This window comes from Schistocerca gregaria, chromosome 2 (genome assembly GCF_023897955.1).
Source record: "Schistocerca gregaria isolate iqSchGreg1 chromosome 2, iqSchGreg1.2, whole genome shotgun sequence".
NCBI lineage: Eukaryota > Metazoa > Arthropoda > Insecta > Orthoptera > Acrididae > Schistocerca > Schistocerca gregaria.
This window is the reverse complement of record NC_064921.1, coordinates 759,874,864-759,901,605: the sequence shown is the minus strand read 5'-3', so window position 1 is coordinate 759,901,605 and position 26,742 is coordinate 759,874,864. Positions and strand designations below refer to the sequence as shown.

Sequence of the window (26,742 nt, the reverse complement as noted above, 5' to 3'; positions counted from 1 at the left end):
GGCTACATATGCAAAATCAGGGGGTAGGAAAAGAAAGAGAATGTCGAGAAACGTCTCAAATCGAAGGAGCATTCTGTTCACCATTAAGAAAATGCTGCTGCTTCTCAACAGAGGCTATCATTTCACTTAAAAGAGCTTTCATTTTAAGTGATACAAACTGTTCATTCTCTGTTTCATTATTTTATCTGCAATAATGGTTTTTTCTTTTTCTTTTGTAGTCAGTTTCGTCCTCAGGAATGTAGTGTAGCAAACTTTTATATTTATACATCTAGATGCTTTTTACGCCAAAAATAGATACTAACTCCTCCAAAAATAGATGCAAATTTTGCCAGAGATATGTGCTAATTTTATCCAAAATAGGTAGTATACTTCCAGGTACCTACAGACTGCAATCCCCTACTTTCTTAACCTTATATTTCCCAGAATGCTAATTCGCTAATTTCACCAAAAATAGATGCTAATTTTGTCCAAAATAGGTAGGACATTTTCGGCTTCCTATAGGCTGCAAACCTCTACTTTTTTAACCATATATTTCCCAGAATTTCTAGCTAATTTGTAAATATTCTCTACACATTGTTGTCATTACAGCATGCAATGACACTTCCACATCCATGGATCGTTGGCTGTCACGTCTGGAGTCGTCTAACTGGATGTCACACATCAAGGATACCCTAAATTGTGCCTGTCTAGTTGCACAATGTCTTGATCAGGTACAGTAACTGCTTATCTATGTAGACTCAAGAAACAGTTTCGTACGTACAATCATTGGATACTTGTACAATAGATCAGGAACTGAAAGATAATGTGGATTTTATTTTGAAGTTATGTCTAAGGAAGCTTTATTGTGGATGAAGAATTAATTGATATGTTGTGGGCTTGAATGATGTTAGTTTATTAATATGGTTCAGCAAGGAAATGTGTTCACAAAGTTCTTACACTTTCAACGCCCTAAGTGTAGAAATATTGTATCTGTTGTATAGTCTTCCTCTCACTTCTTTCATTTGCACAGCTTAAGTTATGTGGTTTTCTCACTTTAAATCACTTCAAATCAGCTCTATATATTTGAAAGTTGTCTGAAGGCCATGACCCTTCAGTGACAGTGTAAACAAACAATATCAGATCTTTTACACTGACACGAATACCTCTGAAGTTAATAATATAAGCACCGTCTAAGAATGTAGTTACCACAATGGGATTATGTTATTAAAATGCTCAACACTTTAAAATATATTTTTTATTCTGAAAATCACTTTAGTTTTTTGTCAATAACTAATACTCTAATTTTTCCCTCACAGGAAGGAGCTTCTGTACTTGTTCATGGTTCTGAAGGGATGGATGCAACCTTATTAGTTACTTCATTGGCACAAGTAATTCTTAATCCTGATTGCCGGACAGTGCGTGGGTATGTGTTTAGTACTTTGATTGATACTACACTCTCCATTTCATGATTGCAACAGAACACTTCATTTTTGGCACTTAATAAAAATGTGCTAAAAAGTTCTTATTTTTTAATTCAACATTCAGTTCGATAATTTTTTTAAGCCTGACATGAGTGGACACTGATAACAGGAAACTTTATTTATCAGTGCTAAAATTGTGACTGGCTATTAACAATAGGATATCTTGAGCACATTATATGATACCATTTGTGGAGGAATAGAAGTGTACAGAAACATAATGAGGGGTATTAATAAAACATTCAGAAACCATGGGAAAAGAAATGAAATAAGTGCATCAGGAAAGAACTTTAGGCAAAGAAAGGGAAAGTGTGAAATGGACAGATTCATATTTAGGTTAGGCTGGAAGGATTGTGCAATATTCTGAGAGTTAATATCACTGGTCACTGTGAATAAAAATGTTATAACATTTGATTTGTTCTAAATGAGTGTCAAGGTTTCCGAGTACTTTAATATAAACATCATTTGTGTAGTATGCCTTAGTAGATTAACAACAATGGTTAATACTATTAACACTCTGCCAGTCTAAATTAAGATGGTATGTCCATGTGAAACAAAAAGAAGTAACCAGGATAGCCAATAAAGTATTAAAATCATTCTAACTGAGAAAAGGCATGTTGGTTGCCAAAGGGATTTATTTATTTATTTATTTAGCATCCAATATATCACACATGTGATATAGGATTTGTCATTTGATTACACGTAAGACATAACAACACATACACATAATAAATATACAAACAGCAAACAAATTACATACACATAGTACATAAGTAGTGTACAAGAACTTATTACCCAAAAAGAAAAGTACGTGCTCATGATAAACAATTTTAGATCATGAACTATGCTTTATACACAAAACGTATTACGGATATTTAACAGATTTTTCCTATGTATCATGATTACAAAGTTGAAAACATCATTAAATTAGTTTGAATTTTTAAAAAATAAGTACAGGTTTCAATCCACAGTCTGAGACAGATATTCATTTACACTGTAGTAGCATTTTTCCATCAAGTATTTTTTTACTTCATGCTTGAAATTATTTTTGCCTTTCAATTCTTTAATTTGAGATGGAAGTGCATTTAAAAGCTTTATTCCTAAGTGGCTAACATGTTTCTGACTTCTAGTTTTTGCTATATAGGGAATGTGGAAGTCTTTACAATGTCTTATATTGTGATCATGGTAGCTTGAGTTGGTTTGGAGATCGCAGTTATTTTTACTTATCATTTCCAGGCATTTAAAAATATATATTGATGGTATTATAAGTATCTTTAGTTGTCTGAATAAGGGTCTACAGTGAATTTGTGGTGGGCTGTGTTTCATGATACGAATAGCTCTTTTTTTGCATAATAAAAATGTCATTTAGTCTTGACCTCATTTTTCCCCAAAAACTTATGCCATAGCTTGCAACTGATTGAAAATAACTAAAATACACAGCTCTAAAACATTCTTTGCTGCATACCTTGGATATTATTCTTAAGGCAAAACATGCCGAGCTAAGTTTCTGAGTAAGATATACACTGTGTTCATTCCAGTTTAAATCTTGGTCAATTCGCATTCACAGAAACTTGGTGGTGCACACTTTTTCTATTTGTTTGCTATCCAGCATAAGGCACATATTTTCCCCTTGACACTTGCTTCCATACTCTAATAAAGTTTGTTTTCTTTGTATTTAATGTCAGCTTATTTGAATAAAACCATGACTGTATGTATGAGAGCATTTTCTCTGCTGTAGTACACAATGATTCTTTTATATCACTAATTATGATACTCGTGTCATCTGCAAATAGTAGAATTTTGGCTGAGCTGTCTGGAGCCTGTATATCATTGATATAAATTAAAAATAACAATGGACCCAGAATGCTGCCCTGTGGAACACCTATTTCAATTTGTTTTGGTTCATATATGAGTTTAAAATTGTGAAGATTGTTGGATGACCTCATCTCAACAACTTGTGACCTGTTTTGCAGATAAGATTCAAACCATTTTTAAACGGTACCCCTGATGCCTATTGCTTCAAGTTTCTCTAGTAATATTACATGGTTCACATAATCGAAGGCTTTGGATAAATCTAGATTAATTCCAACAACCTGTTTATTTGACTCCAAATTTCTTACTATTTCTGTTGTGTAGTCCATTATGGCTGTTTCTGTACTGTGCCCTGCTCAAAAGCCATGTTGACTATTATTTATTAGTTTATGTTTTTCTAGATATTTTGTAACCCTGATTTTCATTAATTCCTCAAGTATTTTGGATCCCTGTGGAAGAGCTGTACAAGGATAGAAAAAGTTGTAAGAGGCTCATCAAATACTTGGGAAACAGGAGCTGCAACCTGGTGGTGGTGGTGGTGGTGGTGGTGGTGATCATTAATCATACTAAAAAACTGAAATATTAAGTAGTGGATTTGAGTAAGATGTTCATTTGAAGCCACTTTAATTATGAGTAAAGCAGAGCAGATGCCCTTCGGTAAAACTTTTAGGATTGGGCAGCAATGTGTAGTTCAACTTGCTTTTTCATAGTTTTCTCCAAATTCTGTATTTTTTTTTTTTTTCAGAATGTCAGTCCTATTAATGAAAGTATCACTGTATCAAAATCACAATCCATCAGTATCTGCATAACTACATGACAGCTCAGAATTTTAAACACACACACACAAAAGTGTACTTCGTGGTGCTAAATTAAATGATGAGAGATTACATTTTGGACCAACTGCATGGTGTGATGAAAAGTGAAAATTTGTAGTGTTAATAAAAAAAATCATATAATTTTCATTTAAACACCATCAGTTCCTGTTCCTAGCTTTTATTATTTATTTTTATTTTATAAGACATATACCTCTGGTAGTACTTATCTGCTATTTTTGAAATTACCTACCTTGTTCCTACCACATTCTGGAGTAGTGCCATTACCTTTACCTCCCCCTTGGAAAATAGGAAGGGAGACAAGGGTTTAATGTACCACTGATAATGAGGAGCTGTTGTATTCCTATTTCTTTGCTTGCTGTATACAATGTCTCACCATTTTCATTCTCCTAACCTTGCATTCCCACACTCTTCAGCTTGGATTACCATTGACTCTAGTTACAATATAGTATTGTAGCTATATGCAAGTGTCTGTGTCTTTAAACCTTCTGCTCAGAACAAAAAACATGGGTTGACTTGCAACTCTCCAATCATCTGAAGTTTATGATGTTGTCTACTAATTAGCACTTCTGCTTTAATTATAGTTGTGGGGTTCGTTTCCATTGGGACCTTTGTATTACAATGTCGATCTCTTTCAGTTGATCAGAAATTATTAATTTACATAATCATAAGTAAAACTAAGAATTCTTAGCTTTTTATTTGCTGTTATTGTACAGAAAAACAGATTTGTTCTGTATAAAAGTGAGTTGTGTGTCTTTTCTTCTATCACTATTGTTGGTGGGGGTAAAGTCATTGCTGCCACCATATCACATTTCATACTAATCTTGTATTGTATTGCCAATTGTGAAATACTGTTTTTCCTTTTATTGCAGGTTAGAAGCACTGATAGAAAGGGAATGGCTGCAAGCTGGTTATCCATTCACAGTCCGTCACAGCAAATCCTGCTATGCAGCTAACAGTAGCAGTCGCACTAAAGGGCATGCACCAACATTTCTACTGTTCCTAGACTGTGTATGGCAAGTGCATCAGCAATTTCCATGTAGTTTTGAGTTCAGTCCTTACTTTCTCATCATGCTCTTTGAGCACTCATACTCATCACAATTTGGTAAGTACTAATGAAACTTCTTGCTATAGAAAACACTTTTCTTCATCAGACAGCAATTCTACCAACTGAAGATGAGAGTTACACTAAAATTCATTGGCAACTGGCTTTTCCAAGGAAAAAATTATGTAGTTTTATTATCCATATGGAAGTCACATTTTATGTTACCAAACCCTCATAAAAAAGGCATGCCAAGGCAGAGAAGTAGAAGAGAGCAAACATAGGTAATATCGATATAGCAACCTAAGTAATGATGTGGAAGTAAGAAACATTACTATATCCTCACACATCACACATACAAACTGATCCATAGCATTGCCATACACACATTATTAGTGCAGTCCTATGCCAAGTTGTTCATTGGCTATCTTGAGAATTCCTTTGTATTTGCCATTCAGTTGGTAAAAATTCACTGATGGCATCTCTGTAACCTAGATCTAGAGGAAGGACACATTATCTTTGTTCATTAAAAATCTTAATACCTTTCTTTTCCATTCATTTCACTTTGTCCACCTTGCTGTAGGTTGTGTTCCACCTCACAGATGTCTCAATACGAAATTCTCTCTTCACATCAAACCTTCTAAATCTCTCCCAGCTTTCTAATTACCTATGAAAGCTGCATCTTCAGTAACAAAGAGCTTTTCACCCAGTATGCTCAAGGTATTACTAAGGCCTTCACAGAGTAAAACTACTGTTCTGCACCATTTCCAGACACTGATGTTCTGTACCTTATCTCCACATGCATGCTCCAGTGATGTCACACCTACTGACCAACCATAAATGTGTTTGCAAAGTAATTGGTCTTTAGTTTAAATGTTGGCTATGGCTTCATGTTCGCAGACTCTGGGGCATATGCAACAGCTGAAACGCACTGTGACCGAAATGCAATGTTCATTGTAGCCCAACTGTGGAAGTGGAACTCTACTTGCAATACTGCCCGCAGGCACAACAGATATGTAGTAATTGTGCCATTGATGACCACACTGTGCTTGAATTTGTGAACTTCCAGCAGATAGTGTATGAATGGTGAAGCAAGGAGTCATATACAAAGTATGATCCACCATATGGAACAATGTGTGCATGTACATGAAATAAGAGGAGTGCGAAGATCAAATGACTATCTTAGAGGCAGGTGTAGACAAGGTGCCAATGCACTCAGTTGTGACATACGTTGTGCTGGATCTATGCAATAGATTATTAACTGTTTGTCTTAGCTTGTACAATAAGTGGCATTTGATTTGGGTCATTGGTGAATATCAGTTCTGTACATACTCTGTATTGCTATGACAGTGACTCTCTCACATGTTCTATGGAGCGTCAACATTTTGCAGGAACACTAATGGTGGTGTGATATACCCAGCAATGTTCTAATGGCCCCATAATTGCATCACATGCTGAGATGTGCATACGGTGCCTATTGGCGACATCTAGTGTAAGCGCAGCATCACCTGGACAGCACATCACGAAGCTGATGCAGTGACCCTGAACTGGACAACTGTCTGATACCTGCAAGCAGTGCATGTGGCCACTCTTCTTGGCAGGCATATTGAGCTGAAAGAAGTACTATGTTTTTGGAGAGAAGCTGGTTCCTCTATGCGATGCTACATCACTTGGGGTAGGATGTACAGCTGTGAAAACAAAAGCTGTTAAGTGCTTGTCTTGATTATTTCCTTTCGAAATGTTAGGAAAATATCCAGAATGAAATTTCCACTTTGCATCGGAGTGTGTGCCATTATGAAACTTCCTGGCAGATTAAAACTGTATGGAAGCTTCACGGAAGCTTTCCTGTGAACCCCTAGAACTCGTGGAAGAAAGTATATTATGGAGACATGGCTTAGCCATAGCCTAGGGGATGTTTCCAGAATGAAATTTTCACTCTGCAGCAGTGTGTGCCCTGATGTGAAACTTCGTGGCACACAGTTTTGTGTGGTGGACTGAGACTCGAACTCTGGACATTCACCTTTCTTGGGCAAGTGCTCTACTGGCTGAGCTATCCAAGCACGTGACTCACAACTGTCCTTACAGCTTTACTTTGACCAGTACCTCATCTCCTACCTTCCAAACTTCACAGAAGCTCTCCCGCAAACCTTGCAGAACTAGCACTCCTGGAAGAAAGGATATTGAGGACACATGGCTTAACCACAACTTGGTGGTTGTTGCCAGAATGCACACAATTTTAATCTGCCAGGGAGTTTTGTATCAGTGCACCTCCACTGCAGAGTGAAAATTTCCCCCAGACTGTGGCTAAGCCATGTCTCCTTTCTTTCAGGAATGCTAGTTCTGCAAGGTATGCAGGAGAGCTTCTGTGAAGTTTGGAAGGTAGGAGACAAGATGGTGGCAGAGTAAAGCTGTGAGGATGGGTCGTGAGTTGTGCTTGAATAGCTCAGTCAGTAGAGCACTTTCCTACAAAAGGCAAAGGTTCCAAATTTGAATCTCGGTCCTGCAGACAGTCTTAATTTGTCAGGAAGTTTCGTTAGGAAAATACATTCTCAAGATATGAGAGCCAATGGAGAAAAGCAATGCCTCAGAGACAGGTGAAAATGAGCACAAGTATCATCTCATACTATGATGATATATAGTAAAGTTCATAGGTTTCAGGAAAAACCTAGAATACTGAATGCTAATGAACTCAAGCAGAAATTGTTACTCTGGTATACGTACCAGTCCCAGTTACTGGGCAGAATAAGCAAACTAGAAAAAAAATATTAGCGTCTTGGGAAGCAATGGTGAAAGAAACAACAGCTACTGGTCCAACAGTTGCAGTTCCCCATCCAAACCAAGGTTGACAAATACCACCAAAATCAAAATGGCTACCTTAAACTGTGCACATACTTGGCTCATTAAATAAAAAGATGAGCAAAATGAAAGCGTAACCCAGGAACACTTTGCAGGCATAATAAATCCCCAAGCAGCTCATGTGAAAATTTAAAAATATTTGCACTGCAAGCAGTGTGGTAATAATAGAAGCAGATCCTAGCAAACACTCAGAAAATAATAAAGAAAACAAAAATGTTCTAAGTGCTAACATGCAAACATCCAAAATAAGAGGTACCCACTTATTACCGTGTATGATGTATTGACTACCACGTGCGCAAAAGACTTTTCGGGTGCAATATACAAGCAAAATTTTGGGGAAAACATGCAAAGACTGTACTTTGACAGTGAAATTAAGTTAAAATTCAAGACAGGCCACATGGGATAAATGTGTGTAGATAGTATGGTGGAGGTCACCCTGAGACTTAGAAAGCTCTTGTTGCACTGGTTACAGAATCCTGTCAGCCAAGGACCACTGAGTCTAAAATGCTGTGATTGTGATCATTTAACAAATTTAGCAAAGCAGAGAAGCAAAGAGAAGCAAGCTTGTGCTTTCTGCAATGAAGCCAAAGACTGCTCCAACACTAAAATGCCACCGAAGTATGTCGCCGTATGATTAGATGCTGCTGCAAAGAGAAATCACAAAAACTGACTGGCCAGTAAAACTTCTGCAGTTGGTTTGGAGATCAATGCTCTATTCTCAAAACTACACAGAAGGAAAAAAGAGATAATTGTAAGCACAAATAGAAGAAACCTCCTTCAATGCACCTTTGCACCTTCGAAATTTGTCACGTGCATTACAGTAGAAAGGAAACTAAACTGTTGTTACCAGGATAAGGAAGCAATTGATGAATTAAATTTCCATGTCCTCAACAGGATGGACTGCCCAGCCATCTGCAGCTAACAAAATCAACTCTTGGAGAGTCCTTCACCATGCCACTGGAAGCAACCGAAATGTGATTATGATAGTTTTCTTTGACACTGGTTTACAATGAATAAATATCGGACAGGAAAATGATGACCTTTGATGTAATTATTTTAAAGGCTAACTAGGAAAAACTAAGTGCAGGAATTGACTTTTGAATACCAGAAGATGCTGACTGCAGCATAGACTAAATGACATGGGTAATTGCAACTGTCTTACAAAACAGTCAAAAAGTAGCCATTCCAATACAGAAAACTGCTAGACCAATGTCTTGGAACACAGAGGCTACAAAACTGCAGAAAAACATGCACAACAACTGCACACAATTTTATCAAAGAGCTATAACACACAAGGAGATTCTATAAATCAGTGAAAACCAAATACAAAGCTCTAACAATGGAAACTCCAAGCAGGAATATCAACAATTTAGGCTAAGATAGATTGCAACTACCTGTAAATGAAACATGTTAAGCTGCTGATTGGCACAATTAAAAGACACATAGAGCTTTCGGTCACAGCCTTCAACAGCGAAAGAGCAACACACACCATTCATGCATACATAACTGCCACCTCCAGCACCCCACTTGGGATGCAAGTAGCAATCTGAGGGGGCAGGGAAGGGGAAGGGATAGTAGTGTGGAGGTGAGGAGGGAGATGAATACTGTCTGGTGGGGTATGCAGAGACTAGAATGCCAACAGGCACAGCATCAGGAGGTTGTGGGGCAGGGAGGTGTGTGTGTGTGGGTTAGGGGAGGAGGAGTAGGGAAAGATGGGCAGGTGTGTTGTCAGAGGGTGACAAACAGAGGGTGGGAGATGAGAATGGGGAGGAGATGATAGGCAGAGGGGGTGGAAACTGTTGGGTGGAAGGTGTGGGGACAGTATGTTACCATAGGGTGAGACTGGGATAATTACGGGAGCAGAGAATGAGTTGTAAGGATAACTACCATCTGCACAGTTCAGAGAGGCTGGTAATGGAGGGGAGGATCCAGATGATTCAGGTAGTAAAACACTCAATGAAATCAAGCATGTTATATTCAGCTGCATGTTGTGCCACAGGGTGGTGTACTTTGTGGTGGTGGCTGTTCATCCTGGTGGACAGCTAGTTGGTAATCATATGAACATAAACTGTGCACTCATTACAGCAGAACACTCATTACAGCAGAACATCCCCATTCCCTTCTCTTCGCTTATCACAACACACACACCTCAGTGTTGACATACCTCAGTGTTCATTTTCTCCCACATTTCTGTATGTTTTTATTGTATTTGTGTGTATTTTTACATATTTGTGTATCTGTGTATGTTTCTGCATATCTTTACTTATTTTCATGCATTTTTGTGCGTTTTTCTGCTTATCCAGCTCCTCTCTCAACCATTAACACCTATTTTGTCCATTTACACTTCATTCCCATTTCCTGTACACAATTCCTGCCACATTGTACCCCTGCTCCATCTTTCTGCACCAGTTCAAAAAAAGTATCCATTTCACTGGCTAAAAAGCAGTCCCACATCTTATTTATCAAATGCTGCCTAAACCATGGAATCCCCCAAACAGCCTAACCATAAAGATTCCTTTGTCTGGATCCCATTCCTCCTTTCACAGTTACCTACACCTTTTCATATTCTGTCAATCCCTGGCCTCACAAACCTGGTACTGCAAAAACACATCTCCATGTCACAGGCACCCCAGAACCACCCCTGCTCCCTCTGCAAAATCTTACTACTGTGCAATCTGTACTCTGTACGTCACATCTCTGAAGCTGAAGCCCTTGCTCTCCAGCACCTGGAGGAGGATTCCAGATACCACCTCCATAAGTTGTCCAACCTATTGACATTACTATCCAACTCAAAGCATTCCTCCGTCCATCCCTCCTGACATTTTCAACTTGCCACATCCCCCAAAACACCCAACCAACTCTTCACCAAACCCAGAGTCAAAACATTCCCATAACACTGTTATCAACCTTCCCACCAAAACCCTCAGCTCCACAGAAGTTTCAGTCTTATCCAAAGGCCTCACCTTTAGCCCTATATCCGTGCTGAACTTGTCAAAGACCTACTCTCCTTCTCTCAGTCTCAGCAGTGGAAGCACTTCTTTGGTGCCAATCGTTCCAACCAAAATCACCCTAATTCCAACACTGAACCCTGCCTCTTTCAGTTCATACCACAATCCTCCTCTCTCCCCCCCCCCCCCCCCCCCCCATCTGACCACCCACTGGTAACCTGGTAACCTTCCAGGAATTCCATACCTCTAACTTAGTCACCATCATTCCCCAGGTCCCATCCTCAGAATATCAACCTTCCAGTTGAAGAAAGAATAGCCAAAACCACAAAATAAATCCTGACCTAGCCATCCTACATGCAGACTAAGGTTCCACCACTGTTGATTATGAACCACAGTGACTACATGACAGAAGGCCTCCATGAATTATCTGACTCCTCCACCTGTAAATTCTGTCAGAGTGATCCCATCCCAAAAGTCCAACACAACCTCCGATTCCTGCTTACAGCCTTAGGCCCTTCCCAGAACCTCTCTCTTCTGAATCCATTTCCCTCCTCACTCCTATGACATTCCACACACACACACCTTCTGCATGCTCTCCGAAGTCCTCAAACCCAACAAACCTCGATGCCCCACTGTGGCTGGTCATTGTGCCTCCACTGAAAGAATTTCAGTCATCATTGACCAACACTTCCAATCAATTGCCTATAATCTAGTATCCCACATCAAAGACACCAACCACTTCCTTCACCGGCTCTCCACCAACCCCACTACTTCACCTCATAGATCCCAACTCGTCACTGTTGATGCCACTTCCCTATACACCTACGTCCCTCATGCCCATGCCATTGAACACTGTCTTTCCTAATGTCTCTCAGACTCCAAACCCATTACCTGATTCACCTTGCTAATTTTATTGTAACCGTCACCTACTTCTCCTTTGAAAGGGAAGATATACAAACAAATACACAGCACAGCCATGGGCACTGCATGGCACCCTCCAATGTCAATGGACCATGTACAGTAAACCTTCCTAGCCTCCCAAAATGATAAATTTCTAGTGTGGTTCAATTCCTTTATTCTTTCACAACCTCAATGTCTTCTCCCCCATCTACTTCACCCAGTCCTCCTCAACCCTGTATGTCACCTTCCTAGATGTTGACCTCCACCTGTCTGATAGCTCCATCTGCACCTCTGTCCCCATCAAACCCACCAACCACCAAAAGTACCTGCATTTTGACAGCTGTCAGTCTCTTTCACACGAAAAAGTCACTCTCATATGGCCTGGCCACTTGAGGACGGCATATCTGCAGTGACAAGAACTCTCTTGTTCAGTATGCTGAAGGTCTCACCAAGGCCTTCACAGACAGGCACTATCTCCCAGACCTAGTTCGCAAACAGATCTCCCCCTCACACCCACCATCCCCAAGAACCAGCCATAACCACCCTGATCTAGAATAACTGAACTATATTCTTTATCAGGGCGTTGGTTATGCATCATCATGACATGAAATGAGACACATCCTACCTGAGATACTTCCTACCCCTCCTAAAGTGGTGGTCTGTCACCCACCCAACCTCCACAACATCCTAGTCAATTCCTATTCCTCTCCCAATCCCAACCCCTTGCCTCAAGGATCCTATCCTTGTGAGACACCCAGGTGTAAAACCTGCCCGATCCATCCACCAAGCATTTCCTGTTCCAGTCCTGTCACAGGTTTATCCAACCCCCATTTGAGGCCAGGCAACCTGTGAAAGTGGCCATGTCATTTACCAACTCTGTTGGAATCATTGCACAGCTTTTTGTATTGGCATGACTACCAACCAGCTGTCTACATCAAACTGTGGCCAACAGCAAAGTAGACCACCCTCTTGCACATGCAGATGAACATAACATGCTTGATTTCAATGGCTACTTCACTACCTGAGCATCTGGATCCTCCCCTCCAGCACCAGATGGGAGATATCCTTATAACACATTGTCCACTCCCATAATTATCCCGGCTTCAAGGCGTTGGGCACAACTAGTAACTGGTGCATGGGGTACTCCTATAGAATAGCAATAGAGAAGTAAAACCACTGTCTTTTCTACACTCCATATTTAACAGGGTGAGGCTATTTAGAAACTGTAAGACCCCAATGAGTGAAGTCACTAGTTCCACAAGATAACAGTTAAAATATTGATGATCTTCAAAGAGAAGCCCCATATGAAAGCACAGGTGGTGTTCTACCATTTGCAGAAGAAGAAGTTGCAGTTGCTATCAAGCAGCCAAAGAATGGAAAAATCTCTGTGTCTATGATTACATTCATAATGAAATGTTAAAAGCTGTGAAGAACAAAATTGTTCTGTTTTTTACACATTTATCAAATGAATCACCAAGACGAGAAAATTCCTGTAATCTGAAAGTCTACACAAGTTGTAATAATTCAGAAGAACATGAGTAGAGATATAAGGGTTCCTAAGAGCATAAGATCATTCTGTCTTCTTGGTGCGAGAGTGCTTGCTGTGCAGCAGACTACAGTCCCCCAGACAGTTGCATGGCTTCAAACAGAGCCAATTCAGCTTCAGAAAGGGCAGATCCATAGATTATGCAAATACCTGTGCTCTCAAAATTGTCAACAAATGTAGAAACTAGTACGTTGTAGGCATCATGGATACATTTGACAACCTGTGGTGGATCACAATGTTTGCCCTCCTGAGACAATGAAGAGGCCCCAAAATGTTTGTACCATAGCTTCCTACATTACTGCGAAGGGTACATTGTGGAGTGGAGCACAACATCCAGCAATGTATTGAGCCAAATTACTAAAGATTATCTACAGGGATCTATAAAAGGACAATTTTTTTTGGACCTTAGCCTTGAGCTCTATTGCTAACAACTCTGAATGAAAATGCTCAATTGTCATGAGTAATAAGCTACACTGATGACTTATTGGTTGTGGTGGAAGAGGACTTAAGAGCCAGGCTGGAAATGAAAGTGTGACGTACTTGCTCAGATCTAGACAATAAATAAGAAATTACAGCAAAAAATACTGCCTACCTGCTGCTTGAAGACAGCCCCTCTCATGTGTAGAATTCTACTCTGAGAGTCAGGGGAACTCCAGTGTAATAAAGTAATATAAGTATTTGGGCATTCACATGGATGAGAAGCATACCTTTCACATGCATATATCCCTCAGATATGCTAGAAATCCACAAAACAAGAGTTAAAATTATGGAAAGCAAATGAATGGAAAAGAGACTGGAACAATATCACAACAGTTCACAGGATATATGGCATATTTTCAAACATTAAGGAGGGGATGTTTATCAACAATGTAACTCCATTTATGGGCAGGAGTCATACGTTGAATATTTATACAGTATTAAAGAAACATTCAGCAGATGTGATTGCATGTAGCAACTTGGTAAACCAGACTGTATTGTATTACAATGTCCAGCCTACAAAGATCTGAGGACTCAAATAACTGTCATTGATACACTAACTGTAACTGCTAGGGACAAAAGTCAAATGGCATGTGGTGAACAGGGTAGCAAATAAGATATCTGGAAGAGAACTTAGAAAATATTTAGAGTGTAAAAGAAACCTAACTGTAAGTGACAATGCAGGAGTGAGTGAGTGAGTGAGTGAATGAATGAATGAGTATCATAAAGGATTCACTGACCACCAGACTTAATTTCTACACAGAGGACAATCGGATGCAGTGGATATGTGACCAACAACATGGGAGCTATGGAAGAACTGGCAGAATGACACAAGACTTATGTTGGTTTCCCAGCAAGAGCAGGCTGACACCCAGTGGGTTTTTGATTGTTTGGGGATGATATTGGTTTTCTGCAATTTGAGTCCTAGAATTTAGCATACTGTCCACAGCAATAGGGGACTTATTCTTCCTTGAACATTGTTTTTCCAAGACGTTAAGATTAGGAACTGATATGATGATAATGTAGGTGATTAACTGATTTAGTATCATGACTTATGGGTTTTGGGTGTTTTTTTATTTAATATTTTGTAAATTTTGTTCCCTTAATAATTAATTTCACGAATTATTAAAGATGCATAAATGGCAAGATTTGTAAAAGTTAACAACAGTTGTATATACAACTTTCTGCAGCTGTGTGTAAATATGACGTGCATTGGATTCCAGGAGGCAGATGTCGAAATTGTGAGCAATAAAAAATAAAATACTTTTCAATCCACAAAAACTTCACAGACATGTTTTGGACTCACTGTAGACTCACATGTGAAAAGACCTCCAGCCATCCAGATTTAAAGTTTTGTGGCTTTTCTAAATCTTTTAAGGCAGATGTTGAGGTGGTTACACTGAAAAGGACAGACTGTTTTCCTTACCCAGTCTGAACTTTTGTTCTGTCTATAATGATATGTCATCATTGAAAGCACATTAAACCCCTATCATCTACTCTTTCTTTCAGAATCTAGATCTTCTAGTTGTAGATCACTCAGGATTTTCTGTTACTTTTGAATCCCTTCAAATCTCTGTTTTCTTCATAGCTTTTCATCTGTTTACCCAACTAATGAACCCTTTGTTCCAAAACTTGTTAATGTTTTTATCTCATAACTACATCTTTTTATTATATTTATGTTTCATAGTTTTAAGTGTTTTAGTATTTTTCACTGCTTCTCTATTTCTGCAGCCCAGTTTTAGGAATAAGAGCTTGAGAATATTTGTATATGGTTTAAAATACAACTTTCCCCATTTTTAAAAATTCTGGTTGTGTGTTGCAGGTACATTTGTAGGGAATTGTGAAGCAGAGCGGGTACAGTTGAAACTTGCAGAGCGCACTGTCAGTCTGTGGTCATATGTTAACAGGCCTGATGTTCTGCAGTCAGTGCTTAACCCAATGTATGAACCCAACAGTAGAGTAATTTGGCCTTCAGTTGCACCAGTAAGCTTGGTAAGACATTAAATATGTGAACTGTAGAATATTAGTTTGGGCATTTCATGTTGCTCTGTTTTGATTCTAAACTGGTGGCTGGAAATTGTGAGGCTATGAAAAACATACTTTCCGATTCTATTTCCACTTGTAACAACATACTGGAAAATTAGATGCAAATGGCATTAGATTATGGGGCTCTATCACATTTAACAATGAGCAAGGTGGCACAGCGATTATGGGAATGGGTTCATGTTTCATTGAAGTGAGGCTCGGTTATATTGATACTATACTGGAAAGTTCTATGGCAAACAAACAATGGAAGTAGAAAATGTAACTACACAACATAACTAAGGGCTGGTTTCTGCGTACTTTAGACGTAGGTTTACATCTAAATTTAAGACATTTCTTTAAGTATTAAGTGAAGAATTTAGATTGTTTTCATTACACATATATTTAGTAGTGCCATATCTACTTGGGGGTTTCCTATCTTTTATTTCCTTTCAAAACGCGTAAAGTACGTATCATGCATACACACTCTTAGGCCCAGTTGTTCGGGTATACAAGTTCTGATTTTTTAAGATTAGTTTAACTGCATTACATTACGATATTAATAGTATACACATATATCAGTGTTCCACATAATTTTAGTGACTCTTGTGATCTGTAGTTAATAGAATATTATTGTTATTGCCTAGATAAATTTTGTAAAAATATTGTAAACAACAATGCGAGAAGTGTTTGAGCTGAGCTGCTGTAGGAAAGTCAGTTCTGGGGTTCTGTGCAGCTGTTGTGGCAGGTGGTTACGTTGGAGTGAATGTAGTGGCATGGGGATTGGGGAAGTAAATGGGTCTCTTCCATGGTATTGCAGATTATGTTCAAGGGATAGGAAAATAGTGGAACAGGGAGGGAAGATTAGAGCCCTTCGGGCTGAATTGGATAGTGCTAGGGAGGAACTGATGAGGTTAAGGGGGGAGGCAGGTGGGAAGTGGTAGTAAGTGGTCATAGAAAGAGAACAGTATATGACAGTTTCATCTTTGGCACAAACAATAGATTTGCCTTGCTGCCTCAGTCAACTAAGGGAGAGGATCAAGTAGATGAAAGTTTAGTCAGCAGTCAACAGACTTTCACTAGGAAACAAAGTGTTAAAAAGTAGAAAGTAGGAGGAAAGTTCTGTTGTTAGGTAGAGGAAGAGGTTTGGGCCAGATCTTGCAGGAAAAATTAGGTGACAGGTACCAGGTCACAAGTATTTTCAAGCCCTGTGCATGTCTTAGTCAAGTGATACAGGATGCAGGATCATTGTGCAAGGGTTTTACAAAGCAGGATCATATTGTGGTAGTGGGTGGATTGGGAAACAGTATTGATAGGGATCAGGGCTACAATATTGAGTGTGACCTTGTAAAAATAGCATCTTCAATGAATCATACAGATGTTGGCTTGGTTCCTGCTTTCATGCAGTATGATCGGCCCCAATTGAACAGCTCTATAAGGAGGATCAATATGAAACTTCTTTGTCAGGCATAGGTTTGGTTCCTGTTGATGGTATTGGTAGGTGGGACTTCCCAAGACGTAGCCTGCATCTGAGTAGGAAAGGGATGCGATGATAGCAAAATCTTTAGAGGTGGGGGGGGGGGGGGGGGGGGGGAGACACTGAAACTCATGGGAGTACTTTTTTTAGGCTAAGAACAGTGTCCAGTCATCCTACACTTATTGAAATTAAGCTTAATGAGAAGTTCAGACAGGCAGGTACTAGAGATGTGAAAATATTACAAGATTCTCATAACAGTGCAGTGAAAAATAACGATAGTATGTCACAAGATTCACATAAAAGCACAGTGAAAAATAGTGTTAATATAGTGCATCAGAATATCAGGGGATTAGAAAACAAAGTAGATGAGCTTCTTGTTTGTTTAGGAGATTTAGAAACTGAGGGTGGAATAGATGTACTATGCCTGTCTGAACATCATATAGTCACAGGTATGGAAATGGTAAATGTAGGTGAATATAAGCTTTTAGCACATGTAAGTAGACACACTATCGAAAGAGGAGGAGGAGTTGCCATATATGTTAAAATCTGTCACAGTGTGAAAAATTTAGAAACTAAAAAAAAAAAATTTTGCATAGAGCACACATATAGAAACATGTGAATGTGAGCTTAAACTAAATAATGTCACTTTTATAACTGAAGTCGTGTATAGGTCCCCATTGGGAAATTTTCAAGTATTTTCAAAAAACTTGGATTCTTTGTTGTGCTATCTGTCAGACGGAGGAAAACAAATTGTTGTTTGTGGAGATATGTAGATTTTCTGAAAGAGTCTGATAGAAAGCTTGCCCTTGAAGTATTACTTGGTACTTTCAATTTGACATAAGTTATTGATTTACCTACTCGAGAAGTACAGGAAAGCAGCACACTGATAGATAATGTTTTCATAGACCAAGATAGATTTAATCAAATAACAACTTTTCCTGTTAAGAATGGTGTCTCTGATCATGATGTACAGCTAGTTACAGTATGTGATATAGCTCCACACAGTAATGCAAAACAGTCCTCCAAAGCAGTGCGTTCAATTAACAATTTAACAATTCAAAATTTTAGGGAAAGCTTGCAACAGTTAAACTGGGATGAGGTGCACAGGGAACATGATGCTAATTTAAAATTTAACCTATTTCATAATACCTTTGTGAGTATAGTTGAAAACAATTTCCCTAAGTAAACAGTGAAATATAATTGTAAGAAACCCTGTAAAAAGCCATGGCTTACTAGAGGGATAAAAATATTTTGTAAACAGAAAAGGGAAATGTATCTTATAGCCAGGAGGAGTAATGATCCCGAAACAGTCAAACATTATAAAAACTACTGCACTGTATTAAGAAAAGTCATTAAAAAGCCCAGAAGTATGTGCATTATGCCTGAGATTAGCACATCTGATAATAAAATTAAAACAATTTGAAATATTGTTAAAAGGTAAACAAGGCTACCGAGAGCACAAGAAGACTGTATTTCTATCAAACACAATGAAAAGTTTGTTAACAAGAAGTCAGAAGTAGAAAACATTTTTAACTGTTGTAGAGAAAATAAGATCCAGTTATTCATTAGAAAATGCAAGGCAGTATATAGAAGACACAGTACGTATGCAATTTGATAAAATTGAAATTCAACCCACCTCTCCTACTGAAATTAGGAAAATAATAAATTCACTTAAAAGTAAAAGCTCACACGGAATTGATGGCATTTCCAACTAAGTACTAAAAGCTTGTTCCCAACAAATAAGTAGAATTCTCAGCCACATATGTAGTAGTTCACTGAAGAAGGGCATTTTTTCCAGATAGACTGAAATATGCTATTGTTAAACCATTGCATAAAAAAGGGGATAGATCTGATGCTACTACTACCCCCCAGTCTCACTTCTGACAGCTTTATCCAAGATTCTTGAAAAAGTAATATATTAATGACTAGCATTGTGTATTTGCAAAAAACTAAGTACTAACAAAATGTCAGTTTGGTTGTTACAAAGGCTTTTCAACAGAAAATGATATATATGCTTTCACTGATCAAATATTAAATGCACTGGATAACTGAACATCACTCATTGAGATATTTTGTGATCTCTCAAAAGCTTTGTGTGAATCATGAAATTCTTCTAGATAAGCTTAAGTATTGTGTTATGAGTGGGACAGTGCATAAATGGTTTAATTCATACTTAACTGGAAAAATGCAGAAGGTTGAAATTAACAGTACAGATTATCTGCAAAAAGTAGCAGAGTCCTCTAACTGGAGAGGTATCAAGAATGGTGGCCCACAGGGTCCAGTTTTGGGTCCCTTATTGATTTTAATATATATTAACGACTTGCCACTTTGTATTATATAATTACATAATTTTATAATTATATTTTATAATTATATAATTTTATATAATTTTGGAACACATATTATGTTCGAGTATAATGTCTTTTCTGGAGACTAGAAATCTACTCTGTAGGAATCAGCATGAGTTTCGAAAAAGACGGTCATGTGAAACCCAGCTCGCGCTATTCGTCCATGAGACTCAGAGGGTCTTAGACACGAGTTCACAGGTAGATGCCGTGTTTCTTGACTTCCGCAAGGCATTTGACACAGTTCCCCACAGTCGTTTAATGAACAAAGTAAGAGCATATGGACTATCAGATCAGTTGTGTGATTGGATTGAGGATTTCCTAGATAACAGAACGCAGCATGTCATTCTCAATGGAGAGAAGTCTTCCGAAGTAAGAGTGATTTCAGGTGTGCCGCAGGGGAGTGTCGTAGGACCGTTGCTATTCACAGTATACATAAATGACGTGGTGGATGACATCGGAAGTTCACTGAGGCTTTTTGCAGATGACGCTGTGGTGTATCGAGAGGTTGCAACAATGGAAAATTGTACTGACATGCAGGAGGATCTGCAGCGAATTGACGCATGGTGCACGGAATGGCAATTGAATCTCAATGTAGACAAGTGTAATGTGATGCGAATACATAGATAGATAGGTTCCTTATCATTTAGCTACAAAATAGCAGGTCAGCAACTGGAAGCAGTTAATTCCATAAATTATCTGGGTGTACGCATTAGGAGTGATTTAAAATGGAATGATCATATAAAGTTGATCGTCACTAAAGCAGATGCCAGACTGAGATTCATTGGAAGAATCCTAAGGAAATGCAATCCGACAACAAAGGAAGTAGGTTACAGTACGCTTGTTCGCCCACTGCTTGAATACTGCTCAGCAGTGTGGGATCCACACCAGATAGGGTTGATAGAAGAGATAGAAAAGATCCAACGGAGAGCAGCGCGCTTCGTTACAGGATCATTTAGTAATCGCGAAAGCATTACGGAGATGATAGATAAACTCCAGTGGAAGACTCTGCAGGAGAGACGCTCAGTAGCTCGGTACGGGCTTTTGTTAAAGTTTCGAGAACATACCTTCACCGAAGAGTCAAGCAGTATATTTCTCCCTCCTACGTATATCTCACGAAGAGACCATGAGGGTAAAATCAGAGAGATTAGAGCCCACACAGAAGCATACCGACAATCCTTCTTTCCACATACAATACGAGACTGGAATAGAAGGGAGAACCGATAGAGGTACTCAGGGTACCATCCGCTACACCCCATCAGGTGGCTTGCGGAGTATGGATGTAGATGTAGATGTATTCATGAAGGTGCAAAGCTAGTTCTTTTTGCTGATGATACAAGTATAGTAATCACACCCAGCAAGCAAGAACCAGCTGAGGAAATTGCACATAATGTCTTTCAGAAAATTATTAAGTGGTTCTCTGTTAATGAACTCTCACCAAATTTTGAGAAAACACAGTTTATACAATTCTGTACAGTAAATGGCATATTACCATACATAGACTATGAACAGAAGTGTGTTGCTAAGGCAGAATACTCAAATTTTCTGGGTGTGTGCATTGATGAGAAATTGAATTAGAAGAAACACGTTGATCTGCTGAAACAGTTAGGCTCAGCTACTTATGCTATTAGGGTTATTGCAAATTTTGGTGATAAACATATCAGTAAATTAGCCTACTTTCATTCAGTGCTTTCATATGGCATCATGTATTGGAGCACTTCGTCATTAAGAGAGAAAGTATTCATTGCACAAAAGCATGTAATCGGAATAAAAGCTGGAACCCACCCAAGATCACCTTGCAGACATTTATTTAAGGAACTCGAGATATTCACAGTACCTTCACAATACATATGAAATTTGTCATTAATAACCCATCCCAATTCAAAAATAACTGTAAAGTGCATTTCTACAACACTAGAAGAAAGGATGATCTTCACTATTCTGGATTAAATCTCACTTTGGCACAGAAATGGGTGAATTATGCTGCCACAAAAATCTTGGTCATTTGCCAAATAGTATTAAAAGTCTGACAGATAGCCAGCCAACATTTAAAAGCAAATTAAAAGAATTTGTGGATGACAACTCCTCCTACTCACTAGATGAGTTCTTAGATATGAAGTAGTAACTGTAAAAAATTAATTAATTAATTTGTATAATGAAGATCTGAAGATGGTAACGTAACTTTACTGAAACCAGTCATCTAAATAAATACTTTACTAGCAATCTTAGCTATTTGGAGTTTTCCAGATTTCATTATATTATGTATTGCTTCTGTTCTGGCAAAGTCAGGACTCTATAATTTAAAAAAAGATTTTATTGTCAGATACAATCACATTTATACTTTCAGATTACCAGTTTCAACCTTCCATTTGGTTAGCTTGCCCTGATGTTCATTAACACTTCATGTGTTATTCTGAAGAGGACAGACTGCTACTCACCGTACAGATGACACGTTGATTAGTAAACTGTCCTTTTCAAAATACTATTGGTATTCCGTTTCTTATTCTCATCCCCAGTATTGAATTTTTCCTCTTTGTATTCTTTGCTACTTCTAAAATAATGCCTGAATGATAACATTCTAACACCCTAGCTACTATTAGGTATATTAAAATATCACTTTATTTTATTTTGATTACTGCACAGTTTCAGCTGCAAAGCCATTTGCAAATGTTTCTATAGTACAATGTATCAAAATGGATGTACACGTCCTTTAAACCAAGAATAGCAGTGATGTGCTGCTAAATAACAAAAATAAAGTTCCATACATTCTCTTTCCACTGTGCACACAATATTTTTGTGTCCCTTAAATACAGTGGTTGTTCTCTGCTTACATGTAAAACTGAGAAGTTTAATTTAACCTCAATGATGCCACACCCAAACCCCATCCCTTACAAACTGACCAATAAGCAACAACACTTCACTTTGACAGCTGCCACTGCTCCCACATCATACTCTTCCTTCCCTAAGACTAATGAAACTATGGCACTCCACCATCAAATTCCTCAACGCCCATACTAACAACCTCTCCCAGGCTTTCTTCTCCTGTAACTAGTCCCTAGACCTCGTTCGCAAAAAAATCTCCTGTGTAGTATACTTCTCCAACTAACACAGCCTCCACGTCCAAGAATTTCAGAAGCACCTCTTTATCACTCAGGCCTTGAATACCTCAATGCATAACACCCCCAAGACCTATACCTATATAGGTACTCCGCAAGCCGCTGTATGATGTGTGTCAGAGGGTACCCTGTAATACTACTAGTCATTTCTTTTCCTGCTGCACTCGCAAATAGAGTGAGGGAAAATGACTGTGTTTGTGGCAGTAGAATTGTTCGGTAGTCAGCTTCAAATGCCGGTTCTCTAAATTTTCTGAATCATGTTTCTCGAAAAGAATGCCACCTTTCCTCCAGGGATTCGCATTTGAGTTCCCGAAGCACCTCCGTAACACTTACATGTTGTTCAAACCTACCAGCAATGAATCTAATAGCCTACCTCTGAATTGCTTCAGTGTATTCCTTCAGACCAATGTGACACGGATCCCAAATACTCAAGCAGTAATCAAGAATAGATCGCACCAGCATCCTATATGGGGTTTGCTTTACAAGTGAACCACTCTTTCTTAAAATTCACCCAGTAAACGGAAGTCGATCATTCACTTTCCCTACCACAGTTCTCACATGATCATTTCATTTCATATTGCTTTGCAAGGTTATACCCAGATATTTAAATGACTTGATTATGTTAAGCACAAGACTAGCAATACTACATTCGAACATTACAGGTTTGCTCTTCTTACTCATCTCCATTAACTTACATTTTTCCACATTTAGAGCTAACTGCCATTCATCACACCAACAAGAAATTTTGTCTACGTCTTCTCGTGTATTCCTAAAGTAACTTAGCTTTTACACCTTACTGTAGACCACAGCAGATAACCACCGATTGCTGCCAACCCTGTTTGCCAAATCATTTACATACGTAGAGGCAAACAGCGGTCCTATCACACTTCCTGGGACACTTCTAAGGATACCCTCATCTCTGATGAACGCTCACTGTCGAGGACAATATACTGGGTCCTATTGCTTAAGAAGTCTTCGACCAATTCAGACATCCATGAACTTATTCCATATGCTTTCACCTTCCTTAACAGCCTGCAGTGGGGCACAATATCAAAACATATATGCCTGAAACCATGCCCCATGCTACCCTATGTCCCTTCCACTGCCTTTCTACATCTGTTTCATCATAGTCAAACCATATGACATTCTCAAACCATTATCCTTGTCCCAAGATTTTTGCTTCTAAACGTGCACCATGCACGATCACCCACTACCATCTACTACAGCTCCACAACGTGCAAATATTACAACATCAAAGGGAGTGCAAACCACACATGTTATTTACCAACCAACTTGTATTTGCTGCTGGCGTATTATATGGGAATGATCACATTCAGTACAGAGTTACTGATCTGCAGCATCACTCAAGGGATCTGAGTGCCTACTACATCACACAGGCTATTTGGATGCTCCCACCTGACACTAGTCACACTGAGCTCCAGAGTTGGGAACTTGCCCCTCAACACTGTCACATCCTCCTGGACTTAACCTCTGTTAACACATTTCCTCCTCTCTTCTTTCATCAGCAACTTCCATTTATTATGTATCACTTAATGGTTTTCTTTAATACTCTCACTTTTTCACCTTTGTTGCCGCCCCCCCCCCCCCTTTTCCTTCTTTCCCTCTAGTTCTTAATTTACTATTTAGTTCTCTTCCTCTTAATGCATCTGTACTTCTCACTCTGACATATTCCCCTAGTCCCCAAAACTGACAGGTCCCTCTACACTTCGGGTCTAATTTACCTCATCTTCTTTTAATTCTTCTCCAATTTATCCCCCTGTGCTCCATGAGGGAGAAACTAATAGCTCTAAAAGCTGTGATAGTGTTGTATACTTTTATAACTGTCTATTGGCAGTGCTAAATATTTCTCCTGGTAGGGTTTTGTACTGGTCACTATTGTGTGTCTTAATTTTCTTGAGTGAATTTTTCTTTTTATATTATTAACCTTAACACTTAATGTAGTTTTCACTCTACAGCACTGACAAACTGTTCTCATGGATTTACTTCTCCCAATAGATCATCTCCTATTGTCAAAGCTACACAGAAGCTATCCTGTGAACCGTGCAAGACTAGCACTCCAATATTGTGGATACACAACTTAGCTACAGCCTGGGGAATGTTTCCATAATAACACTTCTATTTTGCTGCAGAGTATGCACTGATATCAAACTCACAATTTCCATCATCAGTAGTGGTCACTCACCCTTAACCTGCTACAGTTTATAAGCTGTTGAGGTATTAAATAGGACGACAGCTGGGAGGTTAGTATTAATCATCACACTCTAAACATGACTCAACAGATATACCAACAGTTCCATTGTTTTGACATCCATCAGAATGAGCCAGTGTTCATAATTATGAATAAAAATTAAGGAGTGCCAAAGATACAAACCTCAAGAGGAAGAGTAAAGCTGAGTGTGTTCTGAAATATTGCTGTGCTAGCTCAGTTGGCTAATTGCTGAAGAAACATATTAAGAGTGCACAAAATTATGGAAGTGTGTTCAAATCCCTTCCTCACTATTCACTCCCACTCACTCCCTCACTCCCGCTCCCCAAGTTTCCCTGTATCCATATGAAGATTACTAGTCTTTCTACCACATTTCTTTTTTTCATTTCTGCAGTGGTGTGGAAAATGATGTTTTTCTGCCAGAGTATAATGCCAGACTTTTACTCTTTTGGTACACAGCTGGGAAACTGTGTAAACTTCTGTCTGTCTGTCCTGTGTTTAAGGCTATTAATTCAGAAATATCCTCAACAGAGCTTGATTTTATCATTATTAGCATGAAATCTATTTCTTTCCTTATTCTTACACAAGCTTCTGATTATAGTTTCATTCTGTGTAGTGTGCTGCCAGAAAATGATATTTGACATGAGAATAGAAAGTGAAGTGCAGAGATATTAATTATTTTTTGTTTGAATTGAATCGATCCTAACTCCATTGTATCCGCCCAGAGCTGTACTCATAGTAGATGTTAGATCTTTTTATACTAACTGCATATGGTCATCGTACATTTTTACAGGCTTTGTGGTCTGAGCTGTATCTTCGATGGGTGGTGGATCAAGGACCACAAAAAGCTGCATGGCGGAAGATAACTCAACTGCGACAAAGGGAGGCAGAACTTCGTTTGGAAGCTGGAAGATTACGTCGTCAGTTAGCTGACCTGCAACGTGAAGCAATTACTGCTGGCATACTTTAAATAATTTTATACAGTATCTCCCCCTTTTTACAACATTGTTACTTACTCACTTACTGCTACCATTAGTAAAGATACTGGAATAGCTGCAGCCATCTGAGCTTCGTAGAGCCTTTTGCAAACTTAGTAATGAATGGTTATAAATGAAACTTCCTGCACTTTTGTATCATATACCATGTGCACTTGGATGACGGCTAAGAACAATATAAATGACGCATTTTGAAGAACAGTAAGTGTCTTTTTGTCACAGAATGTTGTGTGATAAGTATAGACTAAATTGATATTTTAACTGCAAATTTAGCAGAATTTATTATTTTCAATTTCATTGTCAACTAAAATAAATACCTGAGCAACTGTAAAGAGGGTCGCCTAAACCTTTTTTGCAATATGATGTGGTTGCTTATATAACATCAAGCCAAAGATACTTCACAGTCTTTCATTACACATTTATTTGTTTTGTTATAAAATAGAACATGTAACAGAAAATAAAGTATATATTTTCATTGTATTTCCTTATGTCACGCCTGTCTGCTAAATTTAATTGTGACATGTGCACTTCTCACCTGTCATTATTGACTACTGTACAGAACAGTCCTACTTGTACACAGTCCGCAGCTTGTGGTCGTGCGGTAGCGTTCTCGCTTCCCACACCCAGGTTCCCGGGTTCGATTCCCAGCGGGGTCAGGGATTTTCTCTGCCTCGTGATGACTGGGTGTT

General features: G+C 38.7%; 1 protein-coding gene across 2 annotated transcripts in view; it reads left to right on the top strand.

Annotated features, from left to right (window-relative positions):
- LOC126334967 (myotubularin-related protein 9) overlaps positions 1–26,533 on the top strand; it is a 113,461-nt gene extending 86,928 nt beyond the window's left edge. For both annotated transcript variants that reach the window (XM_049997752.1, XM_049997751.1), the window contains exons 8-12: positions 589–710; positions 1,296–1,402; positions 4,975–5,207; positions 15,694–15,863; positions 25,852–26,533. In XM_049997752.1, the coding sequence (XP_049853709.1) occupies positions 589–710; positions 1,296–1,402; positions 4,975–5,207; positions 15,694–15,863; positions 25,852–26,028 (809 nt within the window). In that variant the 3' untranslated portion in view covers positions 26,029–26,533. The remainder of the gene's footprint in view (positions 1–588; positions 711–1,295; positions 1,403–4,974; positions 5,208–15,693; positions 15,864–25,851) is intronic.
- Positions 26,534–26,742: the final 209 nt, after the last annotated feature.